This window comes from Alosa alosa, chromosome 24 (genome assembly GCF_017589495.1).
Source record: "Alosa alosa isolate M-15738 ecotype Scorff River chromosome 24, AALO_Geno_1.1, whole genome shotgun sequence".
Taxonomy (NCBI): Eukaryota; Metazoa; Chordata; class Actinopteri; order Clupeiformes; family Clupeidae; genus Alosa; species Alosa alosa.
In genome coordinates, this window is record NC_063212.1 from 7,368,292 (window position 1) to 7,388,992 (window position 20,701).

Consider the following 20,701-nt stretch of genomic DNA (forward strand, 5'->3'; position numbering starts at 1 on the left):
TCATTATGCACTTGAACAAGACGACAGACCCACCATTTTCCTCAATTTAGAAAATCCAAGGCAGAGCAGCAGTCACCTGACTCAGCATCTTACTAGTATTGTGCCGCTATCCAGGTTTCCGCTGGGCAGATACCATTTTCTTCCTGCTGACTTTATCAAAGCTTCATTCCTGGAGCGACCATGTCTTTGTGGCATACCCAAAGTTTTCACTCAAAAAGGCATCTCAGAGTTAATCGACCAACCCGCAAGAATGTATGGCTAATCAAACCACAGCACCACACACACACCCTACCTATTGGAGGACAAATCACACAGAAGCTGCTCAGTCATTTGATAAGCGTTGCCCAAGTCGCACTTCGACACCAACGACTTTTTCAGGCATGGTCCTATATCTAAAGCAAGGACAGAGTGCAGGTGCTGAATTGAAGGCGAGCCAAGCTGACTCCAATCAGTCAGCACTGTCACCAAAAGTGCTGTGAGTGGTCTTTAGGGCACCAAGTTGCTGAATGAGGTTGGCTTGTTTGCTCCCCGAGTCTTCAGATACTGGCAATTCCCCGAAGGATTGCATTGCTTCAAACTGCAGTGGAGATCTTTCAGTTGTATTTTCCTAATACTTCAACTGCACTATAGTAGGATACTAGTAGTGATTACTCAACTGTAAAAAAACATCAAACCTAGTTAACTTCCAAACATGAATGGGTCAAGACGTATGCCATAGCTTCTAGGCTACAGTTTGCATTTGTACTTTTGAAAACCAGATGCCACTGTGTAGACCTATACAACAGCAAAGCCTGTACCAACAAACGATGGGTGAGACGATAACGTGACTAGTAACTAGCGTCAAGCCATTGCATTTTATCCATCTACATCAATTTCACTTCCTTTTTTTTTGTGTTCCTCACACATTGCTGGTTGGTGCCATTTCAAAATTCACTCCTTGCAGATTAAGTTGTTTCAAAGTAAGTTATGTAAAAACATACTCCTCTCCACCAAAAAAAACGTATATTCTTCCCACATCCCAGTAAAGTAAAGTAAATTAATAAAGAGTTACTAATCACCATTTAAAACTGTTTCAACCAAAAATAGAATAGTATGCAGAAACTTTTAGATATTACAGAATCCATGAAGTTTCCAGCCTATTTGATAACCACTACTATACTACAAACAAAACAAGACAGCAGCAATCAAGGGAGAGCCTGGTGCTGCTCATCTTTAGGCACAGAAAATACTCTCACAAACCATTTCTAAACTAATCTGGAATAACCCTTTTCACTTCCACTGCTGACAGTTTTTGCATTACTAAACAGTTTACTATTCTGATCATGTTCTGCTATTATTGTGCAGAGGAAATTACCTATGCCTCCATACATAGTTTATTGACACATAATGCTGAGCGAGTCTGAATACAATAGGATGTGTTCATTCTTCAGGGCTCTTCCTACCCAGAATCATCATCATTCCGCAGATATGCCATTCTCATACACCTTAATGCTTGTCAGCCATGCTTCCTAATGACTGTCACTAAGACATGAAACTCAAGTAGATCCCCATTGCAGTCATTACTTCCCTTGGCTTCCAGGAGAAAACGGTATTAAGGGTAAATGGTAAGAAAATGGTATTAAGGGTAATTCAGGGTGGACTGAATGTTTTGACCATAGCACACAGGGTAGTATTAGTATGAATGGACATAAGTAACACATTTAACTAGACCAATGCAGCATCTGTACTGTTTGCTTGGTTTGTTTCCTTCACAAAGCACATGGCAAAATGAAGAAGTGAAACTAGGAGAACAAATGAGATACAACTGATGGCACGGATGGAATGCTGTAAAGACACCAATGCAGAACCAATCCCATTCGTTATTAAACACCACCAAAGTGGAAGGATAAGGACACCTGTTTTGTGGTCGGAATGTAGAGCATATACTTCCTTGCAATTAGGCTCCGATGTCAGACAACTTTCTTCATGCTGATACATCCTGTCAAGCAGAGTTTGCAGTTGTCTTAGAGTGACAGCTGTAAACACCTACACCATGTCTAATAAAACATATGAGATGGAGAAGTTTAAATTATCTGATAACTGGATGAAATAAATAATGAATTCCCACGTTTTGTTTTCACACTAATGTTGGACAAACTACAGTTGCCATGTCAATGAATAAATAAAAAACAAACAGCAAAAGAGGAAAAACTCACACCTCACATCTACCAAGCTCAGTCTATATCAGTATAACCACTCTGTCAGATCATCTATATTTATACTCTATATAGCCTACTTCCTCCCCAGCTGTGGATAGACAGAACTAGCCTAAAACAATAACCACTTCCATGTTGCAGCTCAAAGGGACTACAACTTCATCTTTCATACATTCACAGCATGGACTCAATTTCCTCAGCAGGAAATGATCCATAGACAAGAGTTCTACTTTTGGGACAGAACGGAAATGATCAAGCAATTAGTATTTATTTTTTCCGCAAATCTCTGAAGAAAAAGCAACTTTAGTTTAGATATATGAAGACACACCTGTGTGAAATACAAGTTTACGTCTCGAGTTTGCTGTCCATACAACTGTTTATCATTATGCTTAAATCACAACAATGTGGTGCCCATTTGACGGGCGACAAGTGCAGCTCACGATCAAACCACAAAGACAGCAGAAATGTGGAATGTCACAAGCTGCCACTGTGACCAGAAAAGACAACACAAACTGTGTTCCTGTGCGCTGAAGTTGGTTAACAGTGAAGGAACGAATCACACCCAGACATTAACATGCGAAACGTGTAGCTGCATGCTCCGGAATCTACAGCAAAAGTAAAACGCAGTGACGGGGCGCGTGAACCAACTCGTGCAGCAGTCCATTAAGGTGTAAGGTGCAAGGAAGTGGTCCTTACCTGTTGATTTTCAGAGCGAACGCTCGTCGCTCCGAACCGGGTAGCGAAGCCATTGTAGTTCACTGTCGCCGCTGCGACACGCTCAGCGGAGTATCCACGACTCTTGCGGTACAGATGTCATCACTGGCTCCCAAGCTTCATCCTCGCGGTAGCGGTGGCAGTGGTTTTCTGGGTGGAAACTTCCGCATTTTCAACTCCTCAACTACTCGCAGTCTGTTGGGAGGGCAGGGCATGACTACGTTGTGTCCATGCTGACTAAATAAACACTTAAGATCTGTCTCCCGATAACCCGCTGTCTGATCTTCAAATAGCCAATCTATCCCTGTTCCTGCTACAGCATTTTTTAATAGTCAATAGGGTATTCAAGCATAAATGTTAAATTGTATGATTGTATGATCAGATTACATTACATGAATGTTAAATAAGATAAGTTAATAAAAGCCTACAGTAATAGGCTACGTAGCACGTCCATATTAGTCCTATTATTACAAAATGATCAAATTGGATAATTATTTATTAGGCCTATAGGCTACGGCAACTCTCATTGACATAACTTTTAGCACATCCATTTGTTTTCCATTGCGATTGTCAGTGTTCAACTACCCTATGCTCATGAAAAAGAAACTATTCTCTCCTATTCAAGCAAAAAGTTTGAGGGTGTTATGGCCTAACCCTGTTTTTTTCTATTCACGTTTGTTTAAATTATGCTAGGCTACAAATCACTTGCAATTCAATACGCCAAAGCATAGGCTACCCATTCACGGTAACCTTTTTTTCTTTAGCAAAACGTTGTTCCATCTCGTTAACATTAGTGTTAAATGTTACCAACATTTGACAGCTGACACTTTGCACATAAACCAGAGCCGTATTATGCGTCTCTGACATAGGCTACATGAAACTTTTGCGCCCCCTTGCGTCGATATTCCTGAACTGCTTGTAAAGTAGGCTAGGCCCACTAAAATCAATGGTATGGTTAAAAGCTCGTAGACTAAGACATTATCCAAATTGATATGACCTACTGACATGCTGTTTTCAAGTGCAATACATCATTTCACATTATTTTATCAGGATATCATCTCAACTAACCTCGGCAAAACAAATGGGAACCAAGGTTACGTTATTATGTCTTCCAGGGGACAAAAATCATGTGCACACAAAACAGCCAGCATGTGTGATGTGAAGTTTTAGCTAGCTAACTCGCATCAGTTAACTCAAGCAAGACAGACGCGTTTTGGGTTTACCTCGTTTGTATGAGACTTGTGTAACTTAACCAATTTAGATGTCGTACTGTTAATTTTAAAAAGCCAACACTGACACGAGGTACAACTGCACAGCTAGCATTAACCTCAACAAAACGATAGCTAACGTTAGCTAGCAAACCGGTTAACTTGATAGCTGACGACACACTCCCCACGACTACAGTCCTGTCATTCAAAGTTCGCGTTACTTTAACTTGTATATATTAAGTGAAAGTGGTCAGGGCTTTTCAAGAAATAGCATCGTTCTATCTAGTTATTATGGACGAGGAAGATTGTCCCGAGCTGGTGCCCATTGAAAAAACGACGGATGGACCATCTTCGCAAATACCTGTCACAATAATCACTGGCTATTTAGGTAAGTTACGGTTTGGCTAACGTTACAGAGCTTTGTAGAATTTTGTGGTGACGTTAGCTAATTAGCGGAGAGCTAAGCTTACGGCAAGACTTTACTAGTGCAAAAGCTAACTTCTGTCGAAAACAATTTCTTCGACAGAATGCTACATAGAATAGTTCTATAACATTAGCTTAAACATTCTGTGTGCAATTTGCGGTGGTAGTCACTAACCTTGTAGATGTATATCTTATCAGATTTTCATTCCTCACAGGACAACAACCGCTCATCCTAGTTTCTTACTCCTAACTGTAAAACTGTCCAATCATATTTCAGGGTTTGATTGTTACCGTGTTCCCTTAATTTTTTCTCCCCTCAGGTGCAGGGAAGACGACTCTGCTGAATTACATCTTAACTGAGCAGCACAGTAAACGAATAGCTGTCATTTTAAACGAATTTGGCGAAGGTGAGGTATCTGATTATATTTTATTCTATTGCAAATTAAGACATGTCTTCTAAAAACGGATGTTAAAAAGCACATAATAAGCAAATATTGAAACATATTTTGAACCTGAGATCAATCCGGCGGTTTTCAGATTGGGTGTTACTCTGACCTCAGTTTACTTCATGGCTCTATGGCAAGCCCAGTAAGGTACTCTCACTCTGGTTTCACACTGCAAGACCCTAAGTCCATGTTTGTTGCTCATTCTTTATGGTTAACTTTGTGAACTACTGAGGATTGATTTGGCTTTAAAGAACCCTGAAGTATCATGGTAGTGTCCTGCAAAGGGTTTTCTTTGTGAAGTCATATTCTGTCTGTTTCTGGGCAACTGGACTAATTTAATGAATAATGAAAATCTAAGGTTTATGTTACCAAAAAGCAGGAGGGTAGTGAGTTACATGGAGGCCTCATTCAGTATGCGTGCATGCTGTTTAGTTGTTGGTTGTTGCTTTGCAGTTGTTGTTCTAAATAATTGACCACTGTTGTCATCCACATGCATAACCATGAAGGAGTGGTCTGTGAGTGAAGATCTTTCTCTGATATAGGTGTAGTGTTCTAGCTTAGAAATCTAGACGCGCCCCTTGCTGCCAGGGCTAGTCTAGCAACTCTCCGTTGGCTTGTGAGCTCCAGAAATCGAAACTTAATCAGGCCATTGAAATCGTGTATAGAATCGTTTGGTGGGCTTAACATAATGATTGATGGCAGAGTTGCAACGGTTTGGCTTGAATTCCCTGCTACTTGAAAACAAATATCCTATTAAGTCCTATTAATTGCAGAGGGAATTTGAAAGACGACTGATTATCCCGCCCCTCGGACTGAGCACTGCGAACGGTGAGTGCCCAGACCCTACATTTTAATGTGGGTCTGGCTCGCCAGGCTAGCAGTGTGCAGACTCAAGGTGAAATCTGTCTGACTGTTGTTCCACGTTACACCACCAGGTAGCGCTCTGGAGAAGTCTCTGGCTGTCAGCCAGGCTGGGGAGCTCTATGAAGAGTGGCTGGAGCTCAGGAACGGCTGCCTCTGTTGCTCTGTCAAGTACGCAACCCTTTTCCCACCTGTTCTCTCCACATTGTGCCAACTGTGAAATGAGGTTTCTAATTCTGCATCTTTGCTAAATGTGTTTGCTTCTGCAAATTTAAAAGAAAGAATGTGTTTGTGTTTAAAGAAAGAATGTGTTTGTGTTGTATGTATGCTGCTGCTGAGACCTTGAATTTCCCCTGGGGATCAATAAAGTATCTATCTATCTATCTAAATGATCATCCTAACAGAAAATGTAACATAGATTTACTTGCTCGCTGCTGTGACTTTCCTCCATAAATGGCAGTGCTCTCTTTTGTTGTTACACAGAGACAACGGGCTAAAAGCAATAGAAAATCTCATGGAGAAGAAGGGGAAGTTTGACTACATTCTTCTGGAGACCACTGGATTGGCTGACCCAGGTAGAACCCAAGTCCTGTTGACATCATATGCAGTGAGAGTGAATAGCAACAAAGAAAGATGAAGAATTAACACAAGATAATGCATGCGTCATGTTCCTCCAGTGTACTGCTTAGGTTATGTATAGGCAGAAGAGAATATGTATAGGCAAAATGTGGTAGATATGGTAAAAACATGGTAGATTATATGCAGTGGTCTTGCGTGGTCTCCACCCCCGCACACTGCGCACAGCCTTGGGTATTTTAGCTGAAGCAAGGAATGCTGGGAATCTGTTGATGTCATCAGCCAGCCCTTGTAATCTGACAGATGGGATGTTTGATAGAGTGGCAGGTGTCAGGTGAGGTGGGCAGAGTCAGCCTCTGGTCTCTCTATGTCTGCTGCCCTACAGCTGAGGGAGCACTGCTGACGCTGGTAGACCTTTGAACAACACCGGTCTCAGTGCTCTTGTAGACAAGCGACCCGTCACTCCAGGTGATTCCTGCGTAATGGCTGCGCGCCCCTTATTGCTTTTTGCATTAAACATTTATAAAAGTGCTTTATCATTTATGGGAGTTATATTAGTGGATCAGTCTGAGGCCCCGTCATAGCGTTCAGGTCAGTGGGATAGGTTTTACAACATCAGACATAGCCATATCTATATTTCTGTTTGATTAAATAGTTTATTTCCATTATTGTATTAAGGAGAAGTCACATTTGGCTGAAATTCTAAAATTGCACATTATTGGCTGTCATCACTTAAAGACTTTTAACTAATGTTAAAAGTATTGCAATCTTTTAGGAGCGGTAGCCTCCATGTTCTGGGTTGATGCTGAACTTGGGAGTGATGTGTATTTGGATGGTAAGTGTTCCTTGCTTTTCAAAAAGTGGGGTAAATATACAAAAAAAGGAGGAAGTACAGAACTGAAAATACTGCCATCTTAGAAACAATGAAAAGAAATGTGTTTGAGTAATGCATAACAATTTTGTTGATTGTACGTTGCCTGAGCAATTGGAAAGGGTATCATTTGCGCTCTAGCCCCTTGGACCGCAGAATCAGCAACACTCAATGGGCCACATCAGATGGCAGATGGTTAGCAGTAGGAGGTAGGTAGGCGTAATGCATCAACCACCCAATGCCATGTCTGCACTCTTTCAGGAAAAAATGGGATGACACGCCACTGTGTAACGCAGTCGTCAGTCACCCAATACATGAAACATCACAACACAATCAGTATTATCCTCTTGGGTATACACTATAATGTGTTGTCCCTATAATCTGGACACAGAGATGTGTTAGAAAAAAACAACTTAAGTTTTGTGTAACAGTTAAAAAAAAGGACACAGAGATGAGTTAAAACAACGCAAGTTGTGTTGTTTTTAACACATTCGTTTTAAGAGTGTATGACCTATAATCATAGAGAACATGAATGACAAAGCTCTTAGATCGGCCCATGTGGTTCTACAGTGTTAAATGTATAAATCCAAAATGCTTCCTTTCTCAGGAGTTTCATTATAGTTTCTCCTCTTCTCTGGGTCCCAGAATTTGAGTGATTCGTTGGAGCCATGGTTGGGGTGAACATAATATCTCGCTATTGTATGGTCCATGTTGCAATAACGAAAGTGGCATTGTGTTCCGTTTCAGAGGATGTTTGGTTTGTCCAACATAAAGTAACCCGCATGAACATTTCAAAATGCATGTGTGGTGGAAAAAGGTGTTTAGTGTTAGCTGAGTTGAAACAGTGAGTGGAATGAACACATCTGTTAAAACTCAGAGATTGAGCAGGCAACCACATCAATGTATTTGGGGGACTCGTTGCTACATTATACATCAGTAATGAAATATGCATTTCTCCCAATAATTTGGGACTAATAACGGTCATTAACAGTAATAATAACGGTTATTATTGTACCGTACCTATTTCACAATTGTGCTGAGTAGTTATTGGTAATAACTGCAATCATTTTAGATGTGCATTCTGTAATTATGTCAAGAGATTGCTATTTCAACTCAGCAGCCAATGAAAATCACACATACAGGACACATGACACACGGCACATGTAGAACTTTTGGCACATTAGTTCCTTGTGAACACTTTCATTTTAAGGTCTGGGGGTGCACAGATGGTCACTTTTTTCTTATACTTTTAATGTCAAGGGCTTAACTGTATGTCCTCATCACGGTATCTAAATATAGTTATAATTGCAAATAAACATCAGCATACATAATGAAATCCTTCAAGAGAATAGTCAGGTGTAGGGTGGAAAAAATATAGTCGAAATGATACAAAGTTATTAGATGATTCCACAATCCAAAGGACCATTTAGCTGTGTAGGATACCTCTGGAGAAGATGCGTTGGCAAGTTCAGATGAGAGTCTTTTCCTGCCCAGTTAGATCCTCAGAATCAGTCAGCTCAGCAGTGGCCTCATTAAGCACAGTCTGACAAGATGATGTTGCATGGGCTTAAAGAAAATATGAAGAAAAAAGAGGACTAAAGCACAACAGTTTCCACACATTAAGGAATGTATCTCAGATAATTACCTTTTTTTAATTACCTGGGATGTTACTGTTCTCTCATAGTACACAGCTTTCGCACCCTTCATTATTGTCTGATAAAATACGAAAGATTTTAGATGAATTTGTTTAAATTCACATATTAATGAATAAAGTAATTTGCATACTCACCCATTTCTCCTTCGCTCATAGCCGACGAGATCAGGATTTGTACACACAGTGTTGATGACCATATGTAATAAACTCCACCTTGAAGGAGAACTTGAATTGAGGCATCCTGAGAAAATGGCCCCCCACTGTTTCTTCCCCTTGTGGCATACCCAGAGGGCTGGCAGACTCAGGAGCCTGGGTGACCTCAGCCATTGAGAGGCTAATTAAGCTGAGGCGCAGTCTTTCTCAGCTCAGACAAGAAGTCTTGGAAGAAGACCTGTGAATAGCAAAGTAATGGTTTATGTATCCTCCCCTAGTCAAACTGGCCAAGTTACAGCAGGTAATAACATGGAAATGTTTTGATAGATCTAGTTGAACTGTTGCTTTAGATACCAACATGAACTTACTTGTGTTTGCAACAGGAGAGGCCTGGCATTCACTCACAAGGAGAATGTGTGTTCCTCTCTTTGATCTGTGAACAGTCATGTAGTGACTAAAACATACACCCTAAAACTGTTTAATTTAGTGTGTATGGTCCATGAGCTACATGGGCTAAATGATATGACACTATTCCTGTTGGCATCTTCAGCCAGAATGGAAACATTTTGTTCTTGCTCCTTTCCTCCAACTGCAGCTTGAATTGGGGAGAGATGTGCAGATGCCTACAGTATCTCCTTTGTCAAAATGCCCATAATCTTTGGCAGAAACCCTGGCTGGAAATTCAGGGCAGTGATCATCCTCGAGAGTTTTGAGGAAAACCTCACTGACCTGCTTCACTGCTCTCTGAAATTCAGCACTGGTCATCTTGTTGAGCAAAGGAGTAGCGACTGATGGTCCTGAGGCTTTAGCGTGTTCAGCCCTCATGGGTCTCTCTGCTAAGGCAGGCACAGCTGGCTGCAGACTATTCTTACAGATTCTCTCAGTCTCATCTACATCATCCTTGGCTGCTGCCAAGAGCATCTTATAGGGGCAGCCGTGGCCTACTGGTTAGCACTTCGGACTTGGAACCGGAGGGTTGCCGGTTCGAACCCCGACCAGTAGGCACGGCTGAAGTGCTCTTGAGCAAGGCACCTAACCCCTCACTAGTCACCGAGCGCCGCTGTTGTTGCAGGCAGCTCACTGCGCCGGGATTAGTGTGTGCTTCACCTCACTGTGTGCTGAGTGTGTTTCACTAGGCCTTTTCATACAGAAATCCCGCTAAATTTGCGGGAAGAGGAGACGTCTTTTTGCCGTCTTTTTGTCTGAAAGCGAGGTAATTTGCCGGCCTGCTGATCTGTTCACATGATGCGGCATTTTAGGGAGCCAGAAGGCAGGATCCGCTATGGTAAATTAAATTGTGACGTGCAACAGGGGGCGTGTAGAGTGATAGTCGTAGGCCTTATTATGCGTGTGTGGGGCTTCAGATACAGCAGGTGTGTGATTTCAAAAACCATGGCAGGAGAACCGACTGCACTTTGGTTAGCTTGCATTTGCTTTGCTGTTGCTGTTAGAATGTTAGATTCTTGCGATAGATGTGTTCAGACAATAAAAAGTAATTTGGAAGGGAAATTGAAGAGAAGAGTTGCCCTTGCGTTCGCTGTGATTTCCCTTTGAAAATCAGAGGTTCACAGGCTACTGTGGCCTTGGTCAGTGGCGCCGCCACCCGTAATCCTGTATGCACTGTGTATATTCATGAAATCATTCAATATTTCAACAATAAAAAATAGCTTGTGTATTGTCTTAATTGAAACATGCTTCGCGCACAAATGATAGCCTAGGGCAAAGAGAATGGACATCTCAACATAAGGATACATTAGAAGATGATGATTGGTGTAAACTTTGTCACACGACGTGATAGGGCCTAAGCATTTCTGGCGCTTAAAAACGCAACGTTCCATTCAGTCATAAATCATTTAAGCGTAGGCCTAGTGCTCGTCATGATGTTCTGTCACTCTGTTTGGAACATCGCAGTTCGGGTTGATAAGATTCAGTTAATGCGAGTATGGATCGTCTCAAAGTTTGGGACAACCAAACAGCAGTGTAGGCAAAGCAAATCCTAATTGTTAGGTTACCATAGCTGTCTTTTCTCTAGGCCTGGGCCTATCGAAAATCGCGACATAAGCACGTTGGTTTCTTTTTTCTTTTCTTTCTTGTTCGCGTGTTGGGTAGTGAAGCGATAATGCATTTAAAGCATATAGGCTACATCATGTGAGCCAGAACCGATATGGCCAGAGCTGCTGCTCTGTATAGGTATTCTGTCCCAGCCAAATTTGCTGAACTAGGCTTGCGAAGTACCCTTGCGAAGTAGCCTATTATCACAGACATCACATGTATCACACGAAAGAGCTTTTTCTCAGCTTTTAAACGATGCTAGTGGTTAGTTGTTGTGGTAAACGGTTCGCGAAGGTAACTTTAATTTAATCATATTTTTTGCGCCCGTCTCCCTACCCATTCATCTTGGAATACTTCGCGAACTTTACCTCAACACATGACAAACCATATAGCAGAATAAACAGCAGACCTTACCGAACACAAAGGTGTGCCTCTATACAGTTAGCCATTCCAGAGTAATCCGGTTTTAAATTTGCAACAATGTCTTTAAGCATGTGTCCAACTTTGCCTTTCCTAATGTGTTTGAATTGTTCAATAGGTCTACACGATTTTATAACAGGCCAAATACAAAACAAATGTTACAAATATCGCCTAGATATCTGTAAGCATTACAATCAGAGGATATAGGGCAGACAGACGCTCATGAGTTCATGCTTTGTTTTTTCGCTGGATTTTAGGATGGCCTATTATGGCAACTGATTGCATTCCAAAGCTACAGTCAACTCTAGCAGGCATTGAATGACTGGAGAGTTTGTGCATTTATAGATTGACATAATGTTCTGTCTCTGCTATTGCTGCTTTTGATCAGTTAGATTTTTTTGCAATCTCCTGTGGTGGGCTGGACATAGCATCGAAATGCCCGCCCAGATTCCCCTTTTCCGCTTGACCCATTCACACTGGTGCCGGAACGAAAAACTCGCAAAATGTCTAGGGGCTTGGTAGTAAATTTGGCGAGACACTTTGTCCCGCCGTTCCGCCTCGGTCTATGTGGAAGGGACAGTTGTTCCCCGATTCTGGTACATAAAATCGCGGCAATTTCGCCAGTGTGAAAGGGCCTACTAATTCACGGATTGGGGTAAATGCAGACGCTAAATTTCACGGGATCAAAAGAGTATAGGCCTATATACGTATACTTATAGGCTACTTATGGGTTTGCTTTCAGAAAGCATTACTTCAGGGTTGATTTGGAGTAATAAGGATGGAAAGCTTGAGGTTTATCAAAATAAAATTATAGTAATTCCAGTGATTATGGTACATACCGAAATATTCATTTTTCCCGTACAATTCCAAATGTGATAGGAACAGCCAGGACTTTGCTGAGGGCTGGTATGAGGTAATAATGAGCAGTCAGAATTATGCCCCCTTTGATTTTTTTTCATAAGGTTGCATTCCCTTAGAGACAGACTTGTTCATACAACAATGAGTTCATACAACAAATAGACTGGTGTAGTTGCCCGCTACACATCTGGGATTTTACTGGTAACTTTATGTTGGCCAAACCAAGTGTCCTCTGAAATTACGCATTGCTGAATAAAAAGTGCCGCTATCCGACTATGTTCACGCAAACAATGGCTCAAATGTATCACTCAAATTCTGGGGCTTTGAGAAAATCGATAAAGATACAATACCTTACCATACGATAAATAAACTCCTGAGAAGGGAAGCATTTTGTTTTATACAGTACATTTAGCACAGTTGAACCACTTGGGCTGCCTTTCATGTTCTCTATGATTACAGGTCATAATTACTATGTTGTATACCCAAGAGGTTAACAATGATTGTGTTGTGATGTTTCATGTATTGGGTGACTGATGATTGTGTTACACAGTGGCGCGTCAGAGTGCAGACATAGCATTGGGTGATTGATGCATTACACCTACCTATCTCCTACTGCTAATCAATGCCAAGGTGACATGGAGAAGAGGAGGTTATTTAACTTTTGTACACCTTTTGACTCATGAAGATACAGTGCAAACAAAGGTTGGTAGTTTGCACCTATTTACCACTCTATAAGTTAGTTGTGTGTACCGGCTCTTCCTTTGGGTTCAGTCATCTGAAGTGGCGCATTGATGTATATCATCTGAGTTTGTGATCTGAAGAATTTGTTTGATTTCACTACATTATAAGTCAATAGCAGCACAATAACAGACCCTTTATTGACAGAGCCTTTGATTTAAGAATACAATCACCCAGCCATGAAATCCAGTCTTTGAATTGTTTTGTGTCACACAATTTTAAGAGTTTTACTGATCAAGCTTCTTCATTTAACAGACTGTTTCTTTTACTTTCTCTTACAGGCATTGTCACGGTAATTGATGCAAAATATACAATGCAGGTAATTGCCATGCTTTCTATACGTTCATGTTAATACACATCTGAAATGTAAAATTGACATCTCTGCCAGTCTCAGATCTTAAAAGGCATCTATCTGGATCTGTTTCCCACATATACATAAAAACATGTAGCAACTGACAGAGGAGAAACCAGATGGGCTTGTCAATGAAGCCACAAGGTAGCTATTTCCTTCCTCACCTTATCAGTGTATGTTAAACTAATTATTTATTGTTTATCATTTAATCACAATGGTTCCTGCTCTTGTCTTTCAGACAGGTGGCTCTTGCAGATCTTTTAATTATTAATAAAACGGACCTTGTGAGTGAACAGGAATTAAGAAAAGTGAGGGACACTGTTGGGTATGTAAACACATTAAAAGACATTTGTCGTAATAAATGCAATTTATCTTCTTTTTTAAAATATAGATAGTCAAAGCGTGAATTGTTAACTTCAAAAATGTGCCTTGCATGTTTTGCCTTGCCTTGCAATAAATTGATTGCACTTTACCTCTCTGTTTTCTACAGATCCATAAATGGACTTGTTAGAATTCTAGAAACGCAAAAGGCAAGGTGAGTGAGAAACACTACCAGTGCAAAATATGAGTGATGTAAGTCCTTATTTTTAATATTTGTTCATTTGTTTGAATTTGAATTATAATAAAATTTGACTTTTTAACTGCATAATGTGATAACAGGCATAGAGATATTTCTACATTTAAGACTAGTTCTCCCTTTTTGATCAAATCTGTAACTGGACTTGCTAATTGCTGTTTTAAAAGTTAGTTTCCACTACATTTGTGTGCCTACTTGACTCCTTAGAGCAGATCCAAATATATATGGTTTTCTGTGCTTCACTTTGCCCACATAAGCGTCAAATTGGGCCTGTTTGGAAGACAAAAACAATCACAGGGGCTTCCTCATGGTCACTCTTCAGTGAAGCTTAATAACAGTTCCCTACAGTATCAGGGTCAGGGCACAGACCTCTGCATATCCAGCTGGAGTCACAGAAATGACATTGTTGTAGTTTCATGCATAGCATATGAAGGGTGCCCTGTCCTCCCTGATTGGCATGGACAGGATGTGATATTGCTCTTTGTCTTTAATTCTCTTATAGAATATTTAACTAGAAATGTCAAGGCTTCAACTATTTAGGATTTCTTTGTTTGTTTTGTTTTGCAGAGTTGACTTATCCCAAGTGCTAGATTTGCATTCTTTTGATATTAAAGATGTAACAAGGTAAGACCACATGATAAATAATCTAAACCGTTCATCACTAGAGTATGCATCTTAAAGTCAGATTTACATTATTGATTTGAACAGGAATCTATTGGCTCCGATTTCTTATTCTAGAATGTTAAAAGCTGTTATTGAACCAAAGGCAAACATTTTATAACCAAACATGACAATTGAGGACGATTATTTCAGCCATCAACAATTTGGAACACAAACTCCTTGTCACAAGACCCAGAATACAGTGATATTTACAACCCCAAAACAGAAACATTTGGGACATTGTGTAAAACGTGAATAAAAACAGAATGTATTAATCTGCAAATCTCTTAAACTCATATTTAGTTGCAAAAAGGACACAGACAACATATCAAATGTTGAAAATCACAAATTTGACTATTTTCTGGAAAATATATGCTAATTTTGAATTTGATACCAGCAACATGTTTCAAAAAAAGTTGGGACGGGGTAATAAAATGCTGGAAAAATTCTGTAATGATAAACAAAAGGAAGAATGTTTCACAACTAATTAGGGTAAGTGGCAACACGATTGGGTTTGAAAAAAGAGCATCCCAGAGAGGCAGGGACTCTTAGAAGTAAAGATGTAGGGGTATTTATCACTCTGTGTAAACTTATGTGCACAAATGATGAAACAATGTCATTTTAATGCTTCTTAACATGAAATTGTGAAGTATTTGGGGAGTTAATCATCTTCAGGACATAATATTATTAAAACATTCAGAGAATCCAGAGAAATCTTTGCAAACAAGGGAAAGAGCTGAAAAACACATTGGATGGCCGTGGTCTTTTGGACCTCAGATGGCACTGCATCAATACCAGACTTGTTAACAGACCTGTCATTGTATGGGCTCAGGAAAACCTCCTGACCATTGTCTATGTGCACAGTTTAATATCAATTCAGAAACTGCAGCCAACATTGTAACAGCTAAAATTGTATTGAGACATGATACAGATAAGACCACCCTCTTACCTGGGCCTGAGCTTGGACTGAGGTAACTTGGAAAAAGGTCCTGTGGTTAGACCAATCAAAGTTGCCATTCTTTTTGGAAATCATGGACTCATCTGGGCTAATGGAGAGGGCCTATCCAAGTATTCAACCTATCCAACTTGTTTTAGTGCTCAGTTCGAAACCCAACAACTATGACGGTGTAGAGGAGCATTAGTGCCTACAGCATGGGCATCTTGCACATTTGGCAAAGCACAATCAATTCTGAATAATGTAAACAGGTTTTGAGCCACATATACTGCCATCCAGGCAATGTCTTTTCCAGGGACGACCTTGAATATTTCAGGAAAACAATGGCAAAATGAATTCTGCACATATTTAAATAGTATTTCTCCATAGAGGAAGAGTCCAGGTGCTAAGATAGCCTGTCTGCAGTCCAGATTTGTCAAATTAGGTGCATAATGGAATGAAAAACATGACTAAGAATACCCCATACTGTTGAGCAACTGAAATCCTATTGGGGATTAATGGGACAAAATTTCATTCTCAAAACTGTAGCAAATGGTCTCCATTTACAGAATTTTGTTAAATGAAGAGGTGAAGCAGAACAGTGGTAAACATGCTCCCGTCCCAACTTTTTTTGAAACATGTTGCTGGCATTAAATTCAAAATGAACATATATTGCCATAAAATAGTCCAAATTTTCCTTTTCAACATTTGATATGTTGTCTATGTCCTTTTTGCTGCTAAATATGGGTTAACGAGACTTGCATATTATCACATTCTTTTTTTATTTGCATTTTACACAACGTCCCAACTTTTTCTGTTTTGGGGTTGTAGAATCCTTAAGAGCTTTTGTGAATTCCTCAGGTTGTCTGAAAAACTACAGCTTGTGAAGTCTACACATCCACATCTAGACAAGGTACGACTGCTCTTAATCTACTAAATGCCTTTTTTGCCATTTTGGGACATGTTAATGTGACTTAAATGAGCCCAAATTGAGCTTGCTCAGGGTCTAAAACTTCAGCTAGCTTTGTCTAAATGTACCAAGACATTGAATAGATCAAAGCTGATTCATGCCATACTCACTGTGTGTGTGTGTGTGTGTGTGTGTGAAGAACTAATATAGCCCATAAGGCTTCTGTAGGAGCGAGGTTCTCACCCTGCCTTCATAATGGGAGGGTCTGCTTGATCATCTGTTTTCAGCGGTGTTCTCTTTCCCACGTGAGCCTCTGCCCCGCACTATCAGGCCCTTCCCCGTCACTCTTTTCATGCAAACGAGGCGCCCTCTCCAGCCCCCACCCCCACCCCCCCCCCTGTTTTCTGTTGTTATACCAAATGAGAAAGGAAGTGTGTAACTTTAACACTTCCACACAATGCCTTAAATATCTGCAAAGTGTCCCTTTTGATGCCGTGAGGAAGTTCTGGGGTGAGGGGGGCTAATGGCCTAGTGTGGTAGCTGCTGGGGTACTTGACATTATATGCAGTCACTAGTGCCAACAACAAAAACATGAACCATCATGACATAATATGTCTTTTGAAATTTTTCACCCCACTTTTGTAGGAGCGTGTCAATTGTGAGAGGATTTGGCTAATAAGAGAATGAAGATTTAAAATGTTTCCCTTGTTTTTTTGTACACTTTCAAATAAAGCTTACTCTACGCTTAGGATTCATGTAGTCCTTCCCTTGTGTCTTTTTATCTATGTAGAGTATCTTAACAGTAACAGTTGAAATGCCAGGGGATGTCTCTGAAGATCGGCTGAACCTGTTCATTCAGGTAGTTACTTTTAGGACCACAATTCAGATAAAAAATTGAGTTGGAATAGTATATGTAATTGCTTTCAAATTATGACTGTAAATCATTGCTCTTTACAGGACCTTCTGTGGGAAAAGAACTTGAAGAATAAAGAGGGGTCACCTATGCATGTCATTCGCTTAAAGGTGAGTGCTTCAAAATTCCATGTCATGAAGCACTTTGGGTCAACTTTGCATGTGTTAAATGTGCTATCTAAACTAACTTGACATATTTCAGATTTTTTTGTTTCTCTGTAAATACATTGTCCTGCACTTGCATCCCCTAGTCAATGAGTATAATCAGTTCAATTATTTAGAGTAAATCAAGATTATGCCGATATATTTCACTGTGTTGTCTTTGTCAGCGTTTGTTTACTGTTGTTTTTTCCTTGTTTTTGCCTGTGCGTTTGTGTGTCCAGGGCATTTTGTCCATCGAGGGTAAGGGCCAGCGGGTGATGTTGCAGGGGGTTCATGAGCTTTACGAGCTGGAGGAGACCCCCGAGGCCTGGGGGCAGGAAGAACCCAGAGTCAACCGTCTCGTCTTCATAGGTGAGCGTCTCCTCACCTGCCTCACTGTCCCCTCAATAACACTGTTTTGTTTCCCCTTTGGGTTTTATTCTTGCTTTGTATTCAGTGAAACCATGTTGGGGTCTTTCTGTACTCAACTGTGATCTCTCTCTCTCTCTCTCTCTCTCTCTCTCTCTCTCTCTCTCTCTCTCTCTCTCTCTCTCTCTCTCTCTCTCTCTCTAGGGAGATATCTGGATCGAGACATTCTACGGGCTCAGTTCACTACCACTCTCCTGAATAAGGAGGATAGTAAGACATGAAACATTGCATTCATTTCAAGTTAGATTTGTTATAAAAAAAAAAAAAAAAATAATTTGTTAAGTGAGTGCTCCCTCAACTATAAGGACCAGACAAGCTGTTGTAAGGGTTCAGGAGATTCAGCTCACTTAACACTTCTAAATTTGACTGAATCTGATGTCAATTGTCTTAAAGCAGAATGATACTGCGTTTATATGTATGTCATGGTTTCGAGAGAATTGATTATTGTGATTTGGTGGATCTCTATGTAGATCATGATCTTAATTTGCAGAATGCTTGTCTTTGATGATGTTTTCAGAGTATATATATATAGGGGTAGGGTTTTAGCAGGCTACGTGGAATCTGATCTGGTTCTTTGGAATGCCTGCCTCGTCTTTGCTGTGTTTTGTGTGTTTTTTTTTTATTATTATTATTGAGATGACAATTTTATAGTTTTGTAGTTTCTTGCATTTTGTGAATCTGTCCCCGATGTCAAAATTAAACTGAGTAGGACGTGATATAATACTGAAATGTCATCTTAATTTTTCAAAACGTACAGAAACATTATTCATTTAACATGTAATGCAGTACAGCTGTACAACTTTTGTGGACAGCTCAGTAAAAACAGTGATTCATACATATACCATAGGCCTACCTATACATTATGTTGTTCCTTGATTTCAGGTTTTCAAAAAGTAAACCCATATAAATGGTACTTGAGGAGAGATGCATGCTGTGTAATGGGTTGGTTAAGAATTGTGTTGCCCCAAAACAACCCATTTTGTATTACACTATCTGTATTCACTGACATGTCAACTCTAAATATTTCAAATATTTTACTACAATTAGGTTGTTAAGGAAACCTACACTGCAAAAAAGTCTGTTCAACCATTCATTTATTAAAAATGTCTCCTTCTGTTGCATAAAAAGTATTTGGTTTAGGGTAGAATTCAGTCTGACTACAAATTAGTCACACTTTTCACTAATCACAAAAATAGTTTCTTATACCTTCTGTCTGAGAAAAGTTGCTGTTTATTTGAAATTCAGTCACTAAAATAAAACAGCTTCGATTAACTTAAACATAAACCTTCGGTTGAGTCGTTTTTGTATGCTGTGTGGACTTTGGAGTTTGTTTGTGTTTTTAAACGATGAAAGACGGCCTTTAACAGCAGGCATGCATTTCTATACGCATGACAGGTGAGGAAGTAGGTGGAGTATTCAGAATCATTCATTTGCAATTGAGATACGTATTAACAGTCCTAACACATATCCGCGCAACAGCGGACCTACACCGAAGAAGTGCTTTGGCAATTCACGCCTTCCAATAAAACCTTGAATGCCCTGTGGCAGTAAACTGGAGATACAGCTGGGCTGTTTCCTACTTGATTCTAATGCTGATAACCACATTTACCGTCCTCTAAGCACTTTTGGAGCGCCCGGCGGGATGTCCTGCCACGGCCATTTTCATGGTCACACCACCTGCGGGTATCTTTTTCTGGGAAACCAAACTGAAACCCCAGGGGTCTGGTTAAAGCAACAAATCCTAATCTGGAGTAAGGCGTGGTGGTAAAAGTTCCAGCCACATCCGCACCTCCAGCTGTTTCGATCAGCTTCCGAATTTCCACAACGTACCACTGCTTTATCAAATCAAGAGCATAGAGGCAAAGAAACCTTCCAAAGAAAGTCCTTTTCAGTATACTTGTTACCAGTATCCATGTGAACTTGGCAACATTGAGACTACCGTCCCGGATAGAGAAGTGAGAAACAAGTAACTTGTTAACTTTAAATCGTGTTTCTTACCTTGTAACATCCACATAGTTCTGCCAAACGCTAACCATTCGCTAGCTTGTAAACAAATCCATGTGCTTTATCGTTACCTTTTCCCACAGTTTGAAATAGCATAATGAACAATTTCTCCAGCAGAGGTGGGAATCCTGCCAAGTAGAATATGTTGCATGATTTTATGAAAGTACGATGTATTGCGACATCAGATGCAAGTCAAATTTGTAGTTTCTCATGTCTCATTCCATCGAACTACAGATCCGCTACCCGATCCGGCAAACGTACATAGTGCGGTTATAGCTGATAGAAGGCCGCGAAGTGAATGCAGAAAGTGCCGTTCACCCTGTTACGAGTTGATGAACCACTGAAACGATTTTGGAAACATTATTTTAATCTACAAAAAACTCTTTGGTGTTGCTTTAAAGCAGTATGCAGTTATGCATTGTTAACCAATTCAGATGCTTAGTTCTGCCGCGTGAGTCTATGCGTAGGCCTACTCAAAATATCCAAGTATTTAAACGAGAATATGTTTGTTTACCACAAGCATTTAGGTTTAAATACATTGTAAGCTTTCTTTGTAATTATGTCTTCTGTTATAGCCTATTTTCATTCTGGGGAATGAAGATATATGTGACAC

At 40.2% G+C, this 20,701-nt stretch overlaps 2 protein-coding genes across 2 annotated transcripts in view; one reads left to right on the plus strand and one right to left on the minus strand.

The window, feature by feature from the left end:
* The window catches only part of LOC125289950 (dedicator of cytokinesis protein 8-like), a 19,616-nt gene extending 14,817 nt beyond the window's left edge, over nucleotides 1-4,799 (minus strand). The window contains exons 1-2 of the mRNA XM_048237066.1: nucleotides 4,716-4,799; nucleotides 2,892-3,104 (exon numbers count right to left, since the gene is read on the minus strand). The gene's annotated coding sequence lies outside the window, so the exon portion shown is untranslated. The remainder of the gene's footprint in view (nucleotides 1-2,891; nucleotides 3,105-4,715) is intronic.
* Nucleotides 4,035-19,368, plus strand: cbwd (COBW domain containing). Its single transcript, XM_048235820.1, has 15 exons — nucleotides 4,035-4,505; nucleotides 4,861-4,947; nucleotides 5,922-6,018; nucleotides 6,331-6,422; nucleotides 7,199-7,258; nucleotides 13,451-13,488; nucleotides 13,619-13,665; nucleotides 13,760-13,846; nucleotides 14,012-14,056; nucleotides 14,666-14,722; nucleotides 16,554-16,605; nucleotides 17,393-17,461; nucleotides 17,560-17,625; nucleotides 17,898-18,027; nucleotides 18,229-19,368. The coding sequence occupies exons 1-15, from the start codon at nucleotides 4,409-4,411 to the stop codon at nucleotides 18,303-18,305; spliced, it is 1,101 nt and encodes a 366-aa protein (XP_048091777.1). The 5' UTR covers nucleotides 4,035-4,408; the 3' UTR covers nucleotides 18,306-19,368.
* Nucleotides 19,369-20,701: the final 1,333 nt, after the last annotated feature.